At 40.9% G+C, this 16,931-nt stretch overlaps 1 protein-coding gene across 1 annotated transcript in view; it reads left to right on the top strand.

Moving 5' to 3' along the window:
- Positions 1 to 9,540, top strand: part of FAM124A (family with sequence similarity 124 member A) — a 38,567-nt gene extending 29,027 nt beyond the window's left edge. The window contains exon 4 of the mRNA XM_005147703.2: positions 8,737 to 9,540. Within this exon, the coding sequence (XP_005147760.1) occupies positions 8,737 to 9,540 (804 nt within the window). The remainder of the gene's footprint in view (positions 1 to 8,736) is intronic.
- The last annotated feature ends 7,391 nt before the right edge of the window (positions 9,541 to 16,931 follow it).

Here is a 16,931-nt window from a genome sequence, read left to right as displayed (position 1 = left end):
CATCCACTTTTCACTGTTCTTTTTCATGAAGTTTCTGCCATGTTATGCAACTTTGGTTTATGGGATCTTGCAATGGTAAATTGAAGGGAAAGGTAAGAAAAAAACAACCAAACAAACAATAGGGCTTCTAAATAAGGCTTTTGATTTCAAACCAGCAAATTTTCAGAAATAGCAGGTGCCAGGCAGCACAGAGATAAATTGGTACTTGTCAAGTAGCAGCCTGAGGTAAACCCTGCAGAAACCATCAGAATAAGATATTACTGGTATGCACCAAAAGAGGAGAGCAAATCCTGCTAAGTGTGGCCTCCAAGTGCAATTAATTCTCGCTGCTGTGTTCAGTAAGGGCGACGATGCTGAACAGGAGGGCAAAATGGCAAATAGGAATGAAGTTACAGAAAGGGAAATAATCACATTTGAAGTGCAGTAAAGCAAAATAAGTTTAATATGTGCAAAATGGCAGGGGGAGAAATGGGGAGACTTTGGGTCTAAGTTATGTGCTTGTGAGATCATTAGGGACTGCAGTGATAGGACAAGGGGTAACGGGTTGAAACTTAAACAGCAGAGGTTTAGACTGGATATAAGGAAGAAATTCTTTCCTGTTAGGGTGGTGAGGTACTGGAATGGGTTGCCCAGGGAGGTAGTGAATGCTCCATCCCTGGCAGTGTTCAAGACCAGGTTGGATGAAGCCTTGGGTGATATGGTTTAGTGTGAGGTGTTCCTGCCTATGGCAGGGGGGTTGGAACTAGATGATCTTGAGGTCCTTTCCAATCCTAACTATTCTATGATTCTATGAGGACTAGGTTCTGGTATACAGGTTTTAAACAAGTCTATTCAATCAGAAATGGAGCTGTATAACTAATCTGGAGAGGAAATGTCCTGTTTGTACTCAGATGACTACAAGCCACCAAGACAACAAAGCCATTAAAAGTGCAGTCTCTGGTGTGTACCAAAGTTAGTATCCCCTGAGCTGACTTCAGAGACGTGCATGTACAGGGAAGGACTCTCACCACATACAGAGGAATGGAGAGACTGTCTCACAAATGGAAACTGAAACGTAAAGTCATCTAAGGGAATTTCCCAACTGAAGGGAGCTCTGATTGTGCTTGGAAAATATACCTGAAGGTTAAAGGCAGGAATGGGAAAAGGATGTTTCACTAAATGAGTCTTCTAGTACAGGAGCAAAATACTGTTGATATGTAGATTTAAGTTGGCAGTTGTAGATGTTGATGGCCAACTACATAACAGCCACCCAGCATGTGCAAACAGGTTAATACCCTAATTCAAGACTGGATGATCAGTTAAGGAAAAGGGATTGTATGATGGGATCATGGGTTATAGGAAACACTGGATTTGGTGATTCATGGACTCCCTATATTCTTTTATTCTTATATTCTTTTAACTCATTCTGAGTTCAAAACAATTATAGTATCTACCTTTTAATGTGACCTTTGACTTCTCATTAAGTGCTGCTATTAACAGTGTTATCAGTGCCACAGTGTTGGCAGTAATTTCCACTTCTTCCCATTTATATGAAACCTAACAGTTGCCTCCTAGTATTTTTCAGCCCAAGTATCAGTTGGCACTTAGTAATCATCAGAATATTTTTATTTATGACTGCATTTTTTAGAGGTTAAAATTACCTATTATGCGCAAAATGGCAGATAAACATCCCTGTTAAATTACAGGCAGTGTTTAATGGTTGAAGTTTGAATATACCTCCATGATTAGACTAACAAGATGTGACCTCTGTGTTTTTTTTGGTGTGCTTACAGGGACTTGGATACTGGCCAGCCAGATTGATCCATGTTCTTAACTCATTTTGCAAATGCAATTACGAAGGGGCTTAGAGAGAGTCAGTGCAAGAGAAAATAAAGTTATTCATGGGCAGGATAAATCTGTTCGATACCACAGAACCTATTCCTTCATTTGCAAGGAATCTCTTAAAAATTATTTTGTCACAGTAGCTTTTCCATGCTAGCAAGTTAACTCCAAGGGTGCAGCATATATACCAGCTGAGCAAAGGGTAAGCTTCAGTTGGCTTTAGCAGTAGCAAGGCTTAAGAGCATGTTTGCATCCTGTGGGAAAATACCCATACTAGGAAAACACCCATACTGCTTCACCAGTGCTAAGCCCAGAAGCAGAAGCACTGGGGACCTCTTGTCAGAGCAGTCAGAAAAATACATAAATAATGTAGCTAAGAATATACCATATAGTGCTATACTGAATACACTGCCAGTTTTATAGTTCTTGTCCAAATTCCTGGCAGCTTTTGGGCATAATCCACTCAGAGACAGCTGAAGTGCTAATGAACTTGCACTCCTGGCAGTGCAACATTGGAAGGAGGAAAGGTTAATAACTGATAAGACTGGCTTGGCCATTCATGTTTGGGAAGCAGGGATGGTGAGCAGAGAGAAGAAAGTGCACAGATGGCTTCTTTAAATTATGAGAATGTCTTTGGATAGGGTAGGAAAAGTAAAATATCATTTTAGCAGAATTTCCTAGCTTCTTTGTGTGAAGAGAGACATGCAGGCAAACTTGAGAGGAAGGTGGGCAAATAAATATCTCACCTTGGTAGTGACGCAGTGCTTAAGCATAAGACCTACTACATCCCAAAAGGTACTTGAGCTATCCAGAAGTGTCCTGGCAGATTAGACTCAGGACCTACAGGAGGTCTATACCCTCCTGGAATGTCAGGCAGGCACCCTAGGATATACCAGAATGGACCGAACACCTATATTTAGTCACCTGCTTCACCCTGTAATGACCAGTTTCTTGCTGAAATATCACCACCATCTTGAGAGCTTCCAGCTTGCTTGAATTAATAGAACAGATAGGGCAGATCTGAACACAAAGAGGAAGAAAGGCAAGAAAATCATCAAGGGTAAGCAAAGCCTCCTTTATAAAAATTAGTTTTAGTTTCTTTTTAAACGGATGGAAAGGGCGAACTTTTGGACTAAAAATTGATTCAGTCAAGAGAAGGACTTCAGATGATTTAATTAATCTGTAAGTCTAATACTACCCCTCCTGTTTCTAAAAATTATGTACTCTATTTTCTCTTTCCTTTTAGTGCTGTAGGTGTTTGGTTCTTCTTAGTGCTAGTGATGGTATTGGAAGGTTGGGCACAGCTAATTTGTCACTAACTCAGATAGGAGGAGAATTTTTAGTTGATTTTCTTCATCCTAAAGGTACTTTGTCTTTTCTGTTAGCACAGTTGTGTTTCATGGCATAGTAAGATATTTGATGACTCTGTATAACCAACAAAACCTCTTGAAAGTTAATATATGTAGCAGTACAAGGCACCCACCTGTTCTAGCTTTGTAAACACTGTACATGCTGCTTTACAAACATATTCAATTCAATTTTAAATCAAGTTTGTTCATTTTGCCTTTTGATATGTTGCCTTTCAAGTAAGACTTATTATGGTGATACTGAGGACTAACCTCTGGGACTTTTTCTTGTGTTGACTTTTCCCCCTGGATCAATCCCGCTGGTTTTAATACAGTTAAACACATCGCACTCTTGTTGAGCAAGGCAAGCAAAATCAGGGTTCAAGATGGTGATGTCATTGCTGTGCTGGCTGGGTTCTGACCTCAGCAGAGCCTTGCTGACAACACTTAATGCAGATAATGCATAATGAGATCACTATCTGCTTTCTGAAAAAGCAGGTAGCGTAAATAGACTTCAGGAGCACTCATGGATTTTTTTGTGTCAGGCATAGGCAGCCCAAGGGAGGTCGAAAGTGCCTTTCTGTGAGGTTCACCACAGGTTGTTTATGGCATTCACAGATATTTGTCATGAAATTCTTCTGCAGCCCATTGTGGTATACAGAGACACTAAATCCCTCCAGGCTTCGCAAAGATTTGTGCAGAGATTATAAATGAGCAGCAGATTAGCCCCAGATGAAAAAATCTCTTCTGTTAGAAAGCTAATCTGCTCAGTCAGTGGCCAGGTTTGCTGTGCATGTTTGTGGTGAGGTCTGACAAATCTCCCTGTATCTGGAATTTCAGTCAAAATCGACAGGTCATTTTGGTTAGAGTCTTTGTCCTCTCATATGGCTGACCCTCTCTCTAGCATCTCTGCTACATTTGTGCTTGAGGCAAGCAAAGCAGCATGGCAGTCTCATGCTCCATGTGGCAGCACTGCCAGGCTGCAGTGAGATAACAGGCGGTGCAGAAAGCAAGCTGTGAGAAGGCTGAAGATAAGGACTTAAAAAAGAAAAGGATTCAGAAAATTAAAGCAGGTGCAACTTCTTCCAAAAACAAGGGCAGAATTTAGGAAGCAGTAGAAAGCTGCCTGCTGCAAAGAGTAGCTGCATGTGCATCACACTGTCCTCAAGGTACAAAAATAGGTCTTGCTGTTTTCAGCATCCAGTGGCACAAAGGGTAGTGAAAGATTAACATCTCCTGCTTGCTTGTCAGGGTTTCTCTGGTGAGCAGGCTTTGTGGCACTGTAAGGTTAAAAGGAAGAGGAGTGATCACATGAATGTGCAGGCTGAACACAGCTCTCCATTTGCCATGCCAGGGTGGTACAAAGAAGCACAATAAATGACCTTAGTATGGAACTAGAAGCTAGTCTGCCAAAGTTTTAATCCTGACTAAATCATTGAATCTTCTCTGTGATCTCTGACAAGTTACAGAATGTAGATATAGAAAAGTTATTAGTTCACATAATCCAGTTCCCTACAATATAGCATTAGCCTGTAATCTTTATTAGTAGTATTTCATGAGCCGGAACTTCTGACACTCTTATCTGTGGTGCAGTTGTGCAGTCTGGTATTCTTACTGTCAGGAAAGTCATAGTTATGTTGCTTTAAGATGAAAATACTAAAATAATCTCCCTTTATTATTTCCTCTTTCTGCTAATATCATGAAGAGCAGCATTGGAAAATAGATCTTCAATATCATAATGCATCTAAACATAAAAGCACCGAGGTCAGCAATATCTCCTATAAACAGAGCTGGTCAGAAAGAAGCTGTGTTAGTGACGTCTCTTGGTCTGCACTGCAGGCTGCCATCCTGAGGTCAGATTGTACTTGTCCCCTTCTCCTTGCTGTTCCACCATTACCTACTGCCAGGCCAACTGGCCTTGACTGGGAGCTGTAACACAGGAGAAGGAATAACAGCAAATACTTTGTATAAAATGAAATGCTTTATCTGTCCAAAGAACACTAAAAGAGATAGGAAAAAAATTAAAATGAGAAAACCCTAAAACTAATGTCTTACCTAAAGTAAATTTTTCTCGTGAGTGTAGGCATGTTCCAAGTTAGCCCAAGTACGTAAAGCTATTTAGTTGCACTTCTTTCTGATTTAAACTGGAGGATTTGAAAATATTAGATAGAGCTCAAAACATCTATTCTTGTATCTGTGCTTTATTGCCAAAGACTTTACCTGTATTAATAAATTAAACATGCTCAGGCACATTTTCAGACACTGAAATCCCTGACAGGGAGTGACCTGTGCATGTGCTTGCAGGCCAAGCAGGATACAGCAGATAGATACCTACTATTTGAAAAACTGAATCAGACCCAGTATCTCCCAGTAATGTGACCTGAGAGACCCAATTAAACTACTTTTTTTTTAACACATGTCAAAAATTATGTCAACAAATAAGAATAACAAATCATTAACATCATCTGCATGCATGAGGCTTTTTGCCGGTGTGCAAAATACTTCCTCTAAACATCAAAGCAAAATGAACACATGGGAGTTATCTCTGCAGGATTTGGTTCAGCTCCAGATTGCAGACATCTAAACCTGATGTCTATCCAAGTATTTTTGTGTGAGCTACAGTCTGCATTCTCACTGTCATTGATGGGTATGTACTCAGTACACACCAAAGACCTAGAAAGTAGTTCAGCTAGCCAGACATAGGAATTTTCTTCAGAGAAAGCTGAATTTCTCTCCAGACTCCATTGACTGTATTAACTAGACAACTAAATCCTACCCGTGATGCCTATCTTGTATATATATGCCCCCTCTTTACAGAGAAAGTGGTCAGGCACTGGAACAGGCTGCCCAGGGAAGTGTTGCAATCACCATCCCCGGAAGTGTTCACAAACCATGTAGGTGAGTGACATGGTTTAGTGGTGGCCTTGGCAGTCCTGGGGTAAAGGTTAGACTTGATCTTAAAGATCTTTTCCAACCTAGTTGATTCTATGATGCTACATATATAGAAAGATGGCATGGTCTGCACAAGGTAAAGGCAAGGCTTTTGTGCTGCCTACAGAACTCTCCCCACTGCAAGTGCTGGATCAGTTCCCAAAAGCCTTGTGTTTTCAGGTGAAGTTTTGTTTAAACTGTTAACCAGTGCTTGTGCTCTCAAAGGCCTCCTTACCTTTACCCGAACAAGAAGACTTTACTTGTATGTGTCCTTGGTTTCTTTGGATATTTGATCTACCAGATTATCAACTAAGTCTACAAAGACACAAGAATATAGTGTGAAAATAACCAATGCTCAGTCAATCCAGGATTCTCTCTCCACGAGGTAGGAGAAGTTTTAGGAGGTGTTTCTGTTGATTTCTTGTTGGCCAAGCATAATGGTTGAGTCTCTGTAGTGTATCTGATATCAGAGTTACCACAGAGAAAAAAAATAGTACCTTTGGTTAATATAAACAAAATAGAATGAGAAGTGATTTCTTATACAAACTCATCAGAAGTGTGCAATGATTTGGTTGTGTATTTTCAGCATATCATATTGTTATTGCTGGGTTACCCAAAAATGTCTTCAGTTAAGAACCAGCTGGCATTTTCTTCCAGGCACAAGCCTTTTATGTTGCAAAGTAATTTTTTTTTAAACAAATTAACTCACATCTTACATAAATAAAATAATGTTGTGTGAAAGGTCTAAAGTAATTTCTGGTTAATGTTTTGTTGACAACTTGACTCATTTTATTTGACTTGTATTAAATTTCTTACCAGTTAATGAAACTGCTACACGACTGTAGTTAATTTCCCCGTTAATTCATTTAGTTCCTTGTGGCATTGAGGAAAACAGCTTATTATATTATACAGAAATAAGTTATGAACTGACATACCTCATTACAGATACATTGGTGTATATATATTCATCAACAACGCCAAAATGAACTCCTATGATTTGGCTGTCCTAGAAATCACCTCTATCTAGGCAATCATGGATAAGCAAAACATTTTTTGCAGATGTGAAAATCCTTTTTTGCTTATAAAATTGCTGCAATAAAAACCAGAAGATGGTTATGGCAGATCTGGGTCACTAAGACAATGTGATGTGCGCTACCGAGATGTTAGAAGCAGCAATGGTACAGAGTCCTTTTAGAGACAGGGAATGCAAAGAATCTCCTTGGTTACCAGAGTCTCATCCCTTTTACTCATGTCATATAATCTCTTTGGTAAAATGATCAAGCTCCTTCTTTATCCATTACTTGCCACAGAAGACTCTTCTACTTGTGTTGTGATTAGAAAGCTTTTATTAGTTTGTGGTTCAGGTTTTTTAATGGATAGATTTTTTTTTCCTTGTGGCTGCATCTTTGTCAGTTTGAATTTATTCTTTTTCACATAGGCATAATTTGAATCATGTGCAGCATTCTGGATGAGGCCTTAGCAGTGTTGTCTATAATGCATTATTTAACTCATCTGGGACTCCACAGGATAATGTTTGTCACAGTCTTCATTTTAATAGCACATAGCGACTTAGATACCTAGCTGTTTCTCCTCAGTTGCTTCCAACTGACAAGTCCCACAGATGAGATTACTAGATATGATCTTGCACTTTGACCCATTAGTTCCTGTCCCTTCTGTGACAAAAATCTAGCATTTTTTATTATGTGAGAAAGTCCAGTAAGAAGAATTTAAATTAAACTTTTTTTAAATTTAAACTTATAAAAACCTTACTGAGATAAGTGGGTTGATGAATAACCTTATGATTGTTCAGACACTAGGGCCTCAGTACAGTTACCCACACACCAGTGTCTAATCCCATAGGAAAGCCACCTGGTCTCCAGCTGCTTCCTGAGAAGGATGTTGGCTCCCCATTTGTCACAGCTGCTGTCCCTGTTCAAATGCTCAAGTTTCTGGGGAGCAGACAACCAAATCCTGCTCTGGGGCTGAGATTCATGTCCAAACTGAAGTCTTAGCCACCAGGTTAGGTCTTCACAGTCTAGGTAGCTACAAGCAAATTAGATCTCTGTGCTTAAAATCATTACAAGGTAGTTAATAGAGCAAGTTGGTTGTAGAGCACATTGCTCAGCTATCCAGATGTGAAAGAGTTGAAAGAAATAATAATTCCCATCAGAGAATGAGGGTGCTTGCTAAAGACTTTTTGACGTTTCAGAGGAAAAAATAAAACATTTGCACCACAGTAAGGAAGAAATGAGAAATTAGAATGATGGTAACATACATCCCCCATTTCTTCATTTCTGTTCTTCAGCTACTCACTAAGGCAGTAATGTTGGGAGACAGAATATGAATTAATCTGAACAAGTCAATAGGAAGTGAGAATTCCAAGCTAGTGTAATTCAGCCCGCAAAGCAGGGCTCCTCTACCATTTATTCTTGTTGTCTTCAAGGCTCCTTATGTAAATATTTGGGATTTTGGCAGAGTACTTTCTCTTGTTATTGAACTGAAACATTTGCTGCAAGCATACTGAATGAAGTCTGCTTCATAATTATTTGCAGTAACAACTCAGCAACAGAGACTTACGGTTGTAAGACTGCCAATTCTGTATTAATGTGATCTTCTTTTCTCCCTCTCCCGGCTGCAGCAAGCAAGCAGTTGGTGTAGGAAGTCTGCAAAGCAGAGCAAGCAACCATATCCATCTGTGTCAACAGATTCCTGCTTCACCACACTGCCAGCCTTTCTTCCTCAGAGCCACCGATCTGTCCCTGAACAACCAAAAGAAATGGCTCAAAACAAGGCACATCACACAAACAGCCTTGGTCATTATCTTGGTTTCTCCCAGCAGGACTTGAGACACAGTGGTCGAGGAGACTTCACACGTAGATGCAGCAGTGCCTCCAGCATTTCATGGTCATTTCAGCGAAGCAAGTCTCTGTTCTGCTTGCCCACAGGGAACTCCTCTTCAGCCTCAGAGACTTCTCATTTCAGTGAACCATTTCAGTTTTTAAATACTGGGTCACCTGCAGCTAGGTTAAAAACATGGAGATGCAGCCCCAGGCTTAACATTGATGACTTGGAGGGTGCCCAGGAGACTGATGTAGACACAGGGATGAAGCTGGCTTTCTCAGACCTGTCTGTGGTCTCTGCATACTCTGCTCTTAATGGATTTTTCAATGACTTGGAAGCCTCTCTTCCCCCACAGAAACAAGGTGTCAGTAAGGCTAAACAGGCAGCCACTGGTGGAAGGCCTGTATCAGCCATGTGCAGTATCTTTGAGTCAGTTGATTCTTCAATGCCTCCTCTCTCTGAATGGTCTTCCAGCTCATTCACATCAGCATCTCTCTCCAAGCAGCACAAACAGTCCTCAAGAGCAGCTCCTTGTTCTCTGGATGATGGTGGAAGTGTTTGCCCAGTTTCATCAGTTAATGAAGAAGAATTTTACATCTGAGGTGTCCCTATTTTACACCTTCGAGGGCAAACGTGTTCTACTTGTGAAAGCAGTAGGCCCAGCTTGAGCTTGAAGAAGGTTCTCTGCTGAGGAGGAGCTGATGCAGCAGATAATGCTCAACATTTGAAGAAAACAGATCCCTCAGAGATGGGTGTCCCCAAACTATGTACTGTGAAATAGTCTGAGCTTGCATCCTGTACCTTTGTACTGGAAGAGATGATCAGCACTGAAGCTTCTCCACAGCAGTGCAAGGTGGAAGGTTGCAATGGCTGACCCTTGATGGTGAAGACAATGCCAGAAGAGGCACATAATAATACATTTTTCTTTTGCAGAAAAGGAAGAGTAATTTGTGACACCAAACTGCTTTAAATTTACTGAGAAATTCCCTTAACTCAGGAAAGACAGAAGGAGAAAGGGGCCTTCTTTCTCTTTCACAAGTTCCAAAGGCAGCTCTAAGCACAACAGGTCCCAGTAGCACATCTCCAGTAGAGTCAGACAAGAAGTTTTCTGTGAGGACACACACAGTTCCTTCTAATTTATGAGAGCTGGCAGTGGTGAGGGGGGTGAGAAGTTTCATTCCTTCCCCAGGGAAGAAGAAGCTCCACTATATCCAATGATAGTCCAGGATGATGAAAGTGCCAAAAGGGGAAACCTTACAGAACATTTTCAACCCATATCCTTTCCAGCTGGAAAGAAACCATCAAGGCTACTGTCTGAACCCTGTGGACAGTGGTAACCCAAGTAAACCACTTATAATTCAGGCAGTACAGAGTTTACCTTTTTGAAATACAAATCAAGGAAGATAACCCATCATTTTTATACACTGCTACATCACTAGTCCCAGATATATAGCAACTCCTTGTTTTTTAAGGGATTGTTATTTTTCTGCTAAAAATAATTAATGCAGAAACTTATTATTTGTATTTCCAGTTCAAGCATACTTCTCTCTCAAATACCTCTCTCCAAAGAGAGAACAAGTAAATTTTACTGGATTTTCAAGTAAATTTTTAAGCGTGTGTTCTTGATAACTTCTTTTGCTCCAATTAATTTGGTATTAAAAGCAAAAAGTAAGTTAAAAGCTGTTACTATGACAGCTAAGTACTTTCACCAGGATTTAAGTTGTATAAACAGATTGTATCATGAAGAGTTACATTTTTGGCAGAGAAGAGGTACTGATGGTAGCTCTGGTCTAGCCAATGAGAAAATTAACATTTTAAAATGCGTATGTGTAATGCTGGATGTAAGCTGTATACAGGTACAGATGCTGAAGACTTTCCATGATGGCATTGTGGTGGATAGAATAAAAATGAATTTGTGGATAAAAAAATGTTTGCTATATTACCAGGCAGTTTTAATCAGAAGAACTGCTGCTTTGGGGGAAAAAAATAAAATTAGAAAAGCTCATACATACTCTAAATGACAGTTAGAAAAAGTGGAACAGTTTTTTCCTGTTCCCCTGGCTCATTTAAGTAAATGCACAATTTGTACAAACAATTCTGGAAGGAAGCCTGGGAGAAACTGAGTACAGGTTTATAGGGAAGGAGGGGGAATTCCATTAAACCTCCACCCCCAAACCAGAACAGGGCAGAGAGATCATCAAGAGTCAGGATGCTACTCCTCAAGGCTTTTTCCATTTGCTGTCATTTTCTCCACACAAAGAGGCATCGGGCTGAAGTCCAAGTCTCCTCTCTGTGAGATGCTATCATAACATGTACCAGAGGTAGATCTTGTCTTTTGTGCAAAACACAGGGTATAAATAGGAGGAATCTATTCAAGCTCTAAAATAACAGATTACCAGCCTTCTCCCACTCTCCCAAGCTGTTTAGGCTTACTGCAGTTTTGAATAAACTGTTCTCTTAAGAAATACCTGGAAGCGGAAACAGCACCAACCAAGGATTTGTCATGATGTGCATGTGTTTACTTCTCTATGCTCCTCCAGAGTCCCCACAGCCTTTCCTCTGACTTCCCTGGCCTTTTGGTCAAACCCCCTCTGAACAAGTGGACCCAATTTATGCAAAGTCGTGCTCCACATTATTGTTTGCACCCTGCCAAAATGCATGTAAAACACTGTGAGGTCAGCCCAGCAGCTTTTCACATCAGCTTGCAGTTCACCTTACAAGCAGTGATGCCTATGACAGTCAGGCTGCATGGATTTAAACTTCTGATTCCCTATTTTCTGTCATACTCGTGGTAGTACAAAAATAAGTGATGAAATAACATTGCAAGTTTATGGGCAGCCATTTTATCTACACTAGTCACTTCCATATGACAAGCAACGGGATGAATTTTGTTCAAATCTGATAAAAATGACACTGTTCATTATTTGGAACAGAAAAATAAAAAGCCTTTTCATGGTGTTTCAATAACATAGATAACATTTATCTGAACATGAAATCAAAAGTTGGTTTGAGCTGATGTATGTCTGATCTTGGCTTTATGCCAGTATTCAGACTCCTGACAAAAGCTGATTGGGGCTTTTAATGAAGAGGAGGCTTTGAAGCATTTTTTTGCCTAGGTTATGCCTCTGCAAGAAGGGGTTCAGCACATCTTGGTGCCGTCTTCTGACACAGCAGGAAACACTGGTACTGGAGCTCTACAAACAAGCACAGGGTAGCTCAAGTGTCAGTCATGAGGCTCATGTGTGGCATTAACTGGCAGCAACACAAACATCTCAACTCCAGATTTTACCGTGTTAATTCTAATGGGAAGAAAACCAAATGAGCTTTCGTAGACTCTGAATTTATGCTGTCTCCACTGAGTTTAATTGTTTACATTCATGGTGCTTGTAACTGAATTTTGCAATAACTGAGTGTCATACTGTCAGGAAAACCAGAGATGATCGTGTACAGAAAACTTTTTGTCTATAATAAAGGAGGCAAGACTTTGAAGAGCGTTTCACTGAAGGTAGGCTTTGTTAATTCTCTTGCCATCATTTAGGAAGGGGCTGATCTCTTCAGAGAACATGCACAAGTTTCATGGCATTTACGTATTGCTTTGGTTAAATTATGAATAATGTAATTTTAGAACTATAGGTTTTCCCTGAAATTTCACTCCTTCTCACCCCAGAATGCATTGCTTCTGTGAAATAAAATAGAAATGAAAAGTCAGTTGCTCTTAATCTTCTACATGTTCATTTATGAAGTACTGCAGACTCACCAGCTGTTTAACCGGGCTTCAAACTGACTGCAGTGACACAAGCTCTCCAGCTCTTGGCAGTGTGTGTCAGTGGGATAATTACAAAATAAGCATAGCAAAAGTGTTTGTACGTTGAATTCAGCTTTGCCTCTGCAGGCCAGATCTTCTGATTCTCACTGTGGTGATGTAAATAATTTGCTTCAGTAAAGCTGAATGATAAAACAGAAGCTGCAACACATACTGATAATCTTGCATGCTTAAATCCCATCTTGAATTGTTTCATGTATGTTGGTCTTCAAAGTAGTCCTTCCCTCTTATTTCCATCAGTGTGTGGTGTTATACATTTCTTTATTCCCATCATGAGACATGTTTGCATGTCACCATTACATTGTATATGCAAAGCTATGTGGGTTTGGCTTTGTTTAGTTTTTATGGTTTATGGTTTAACATCGTGGGTTTTATATATGTTTATGTGGCAGTTATAGAGCTGTAGAAACATCAGGAGTTGGAAGAGGCCTCTGGAGGTTTGTCTAGTTCAAAGTGCCTGCTGAAAGAAAGCACAAAGCTGCTCAAACCTCAAAGCTTTGAAGTTAAATCTGTTTCGGACTGTGTTCCATCAGGTTTGAAAATATCCAAAGGTGGCAATTTCACAGTATCACTAGGCAGCATGTGCCAGTGCTCAGCCATTGTCATGGTGTAGAATTGCAGCCTAATCTGCAGTCAGAATTGTCCATGTTTGAGCTTGTGATCTTTCTCTCTTGTTGTTTCACTGTGTATCTCTGAGAAACTCTGGCTCTGTCTTCTCTGTAGTTCCCCCTTTAGGTGCTTGAAAGACTGCAGTTATTCCTGCAGCCTCTTGTGGAGCATATGCTCTAGCTCCCTGACCATCTGAACTCTCTCCAGTTTGTCAGTATCTCTCTCATACTGGGGAACCCAAAACTGTATGCAGCACTCTGAATGTGGTTTGAGGAGTACTCAGAAGGCAGGAAGAACGATTTTCATCAACCTGATGGCAACTCCCTGGTTTATACTACCCAGTATGTTGCTGGCTTTATCACTGCAAGGATTCACTGTTTAATCGTGTTCAACCTGCTATTCACTGGGACCCAAGGTCCTTTTCTGCAGAGCAGCTCCCACGCCAGTAGGTGCTTAGCTTCTGCAGTACCAGGTTAGTCCATGCGAGGTGCAGGACTTGCACTTGTCTTTATTGAACTTCTTGAGATTCTCATTGGCACCTTCTACCAGTTAGTGAAAGTCTTTGTGAATGGCAGCCCTGCCCTTCAGTGTATCAGTCACTCCCCCCAGTTGGGGGGGCATCTAAAAACTTGCTGAGGGTGTCTTTCATCACCTTAATGCAAATTGTAGACAAAAATGTTTAACAGCATTAGACCCAGTTTCGACCTCAGAAGAATGCCACTTACAGCTGGATACCAGTTAGATTTAAACTGTTGTCCAGTACCCTCTGAGCCTGATGATCCAGTCGATTATTCACCCATACTGTAGTACACCAATCTAGTCCATGTTTCCTTAATTTGGCTGCAAGGATACTGTGGGATACTATGCTGAAAGCCTTGATAAAGTCAAGGAAAATTATATTCACTGTTATTTCTCCACCCGCCAAAGAAGCCATTTCATTAAAGGTGGCAATCAAGTTAGTTAACCGTGACTTACCATTACGTGGTGTACCTGCCCATGGCAGGGGGGTTGGACCTAGATGATCTTAAGGTCCTTTCCAATCCTAACTATTCTGTGATACTATATGTGAGACCCCACTTGAAGTGTTGTGTACAGTTCTGGTGTCCTCAACATAAAAAGGACATGGAACTGTTAGAACAAGTCCAGAGGAGGGCCACGAGGATGATCAGGGGACTGGAGCACCTCCCATATGAAGACAGGCTGAGAAAGTTGGAGCTGTTCATCCTGGAGAAGAGAAGGCTGCGTGGAGACCTCATAGCAGCCTTCCAGTATCTGAAGGGGGCCTACATATATGCTGGAGAAGGACTCCTCATTGGGGACTGTAGTGATAGAACAAGAGGTAATAGGTTTAAACTAAAACAGAGGAAGTTTAGATTGGACATAAGGCAGAAATTCTTTACTGTCAGGGTGGTGAGGTGCTGGAATGGGTTGCTCAGGGAGTTTGTGAATGCTCCATCCCTGGCAGTGTTCAAGGCCAGGTTGGACAGAGCCTTGGGTGACATGGTTTAGTGTGAGGTTGGCAGGGGGATTGGAACTTGGTGATCTTAAGGTCCTTTCCATCCCTAACTATTCTATGATTCTGTGATAAATACATGCTGGCTCACCTTCTTGTCCATTGAGTGTAGAAATGGCTTTGAGAATTTCTTGATAATCTTACAGGGGACTGAGGTTAGACTGATCAGCGTGTGGTTCCCCAGATCATCCTTCTTGTCTGTCTTTAAGTATGCTGTGACATTTTCTTTCTTCCAGCCATCTAGAACTTCACAGTCACTAGTATTTCAAAACTGATAGGAGTTTCACAGTGACGTTGGCTAGTTCCTTTGATACTGTCATATGTAGTCTGTCCACTCTCATGGACTTGTATATGTCCAGCTTATTGCACCCCTGACTCCATCTGCTAGTGTCAATAGTAACTTTATCCTCCAAGCTTTGCTAGTAGATGCAGACACACCTTTTGAGTAAACTTCTTGTCAGTGAAGACAGTTTTTTCCAACTGAGAACATTTTCCAGTTACAGAAGACAGGAACTGTTCTAGTCTGTTCTGAACCAGTTGCTCAAAGAAGCCTTTGTTTGTCTTCTCTTCTTGATTGAGTGGGTTGTGAGAGATGCACACAATAACATCCTTGCTGTTAGCTTCTCCTGACCTTCTCCTGACCTCCTGAGATCTTGACTGTCTCATCCTCTGTTCCCTCGCAGATTGATGCCACTCAGTTGCCTAGAACACCACCATCTGCTGTCATTTCCTAAAGAACCTGTATCCAGCCATGGCAGCTCTAGTTACACAGCTGTCTCATCACATCTATCACATCTGGTTTTACATCCGGAGAATGTTGAGGTCTTTCAGGAGTGATTTTCAGGTTCAGCAGCATGAGCACTGGCTCTGGACAGTCCATCTGCCCAGGACAATTGAGCTGCCTTCGTCTTTGGTAAGACAGTCCCATCTCACAAAGGGCTTTGAAAACAGAGTAAAACTGGGGGTGTGTTAACTATTGAAGAAATCAAGATATTGAAACACATTGGTGTTTTCTGTGGCTGGTATCAGCAAGGAGATGAGCTCTTTTGATCCTGTACAGAAGCTTTTCAGTCCTGCAGTTTCATGCTAAGGTAGCAAGCAGTGGCCTAGCTTGAACACCTGAACTGCCTTCATGAGACCACATCTAAAGGCTATACAAATGATTGTGTGGCTCAGGAAGGCCTGAGGTGCCATAGATGGTGCTTTTGTAAATGGTTTTCCTCTTAAGAATGACCAGTAGTTTTCTGAGCTCATTTAACATCTGAAGCAACCTCTGGCATGGAGTTCCACTGCTGCATGTGAAACTATTACAGGAAAGGTTATCTGCCAAACATGTCACCTGCTAACTCCATTTGATACCCCCTATGTTTTCTTTAGGGAGAGACAGTAACAATTTTCAGGCTATTCATGTTTTATGGATTTCTATAAAACCTCTGATTTCTCCTTTCAAGTTGTGATGTCCTAATCTAGTTGTCATTCTTTGAGGAAAAACCATTCCATGCTTTTGTTCATTCTTGATACTCTTCTGTATTATTTCTTTTTCCCCTATTCTGCTATGTGTTTTTTGAGCTAGGAGATCCATAACCATGTACAGTTTTGGAGATGTAGATGCAAGGTGGATTTATAGAATGGCTCAAAGGTGTTTTTTATTCTCTGCTCCTTTCCTAGTAATGTGACTTGCTGTTTTGTTCATGTCAGAGCACTGACCTGCCCCTTTCACAGATCTTTATATAGCCCAAAGGTCCAATTCCCAAGCAGTAAAAGTCAGTTCAGAGCCTGTTATCATGTATGTAAAACCAGATTTTTTTTAAATGTAATTAATTTTAGAATTGGCTATATTGACCTCCTTTTTATTGCCCAGTTGCTGTGTATTGAACATGAGCCAGCTTCAGTGTATGCTGGCAGCCCAGAGAGCCAACCGTATCCTGGGCTGCATCAAAAGGAGCATGACCAGCAGGTTGAAGGAGGTGATCCTGCCCCTCTACTCTGCTCTCATGAGACCTCACTTGGAGCATTGTGTGCAATTCTGGTGTCATCAACATAGAAA

The sequence above is a fragment of the Melopsittacus undulatus genome, chromosome 2 (assembly GCF_012275295.1).
Source record: "Melopsittacus undulatus isolate bMelUnd1 chromosome 2, bMelUnd1.mat.Z, whole genome shotgun sequence".
NCBI lineage: Eukaryota > Metazoa > Chordata > Aves > Psittaciformes > Psittaculidae > Melopsittacus > Melopsittacus undulatus.
The sequence above is the reverse complement of the archived record's forward strand: the minus strand, read 5'-3'. Positions and strand labels throughout refer to the sequence as shown.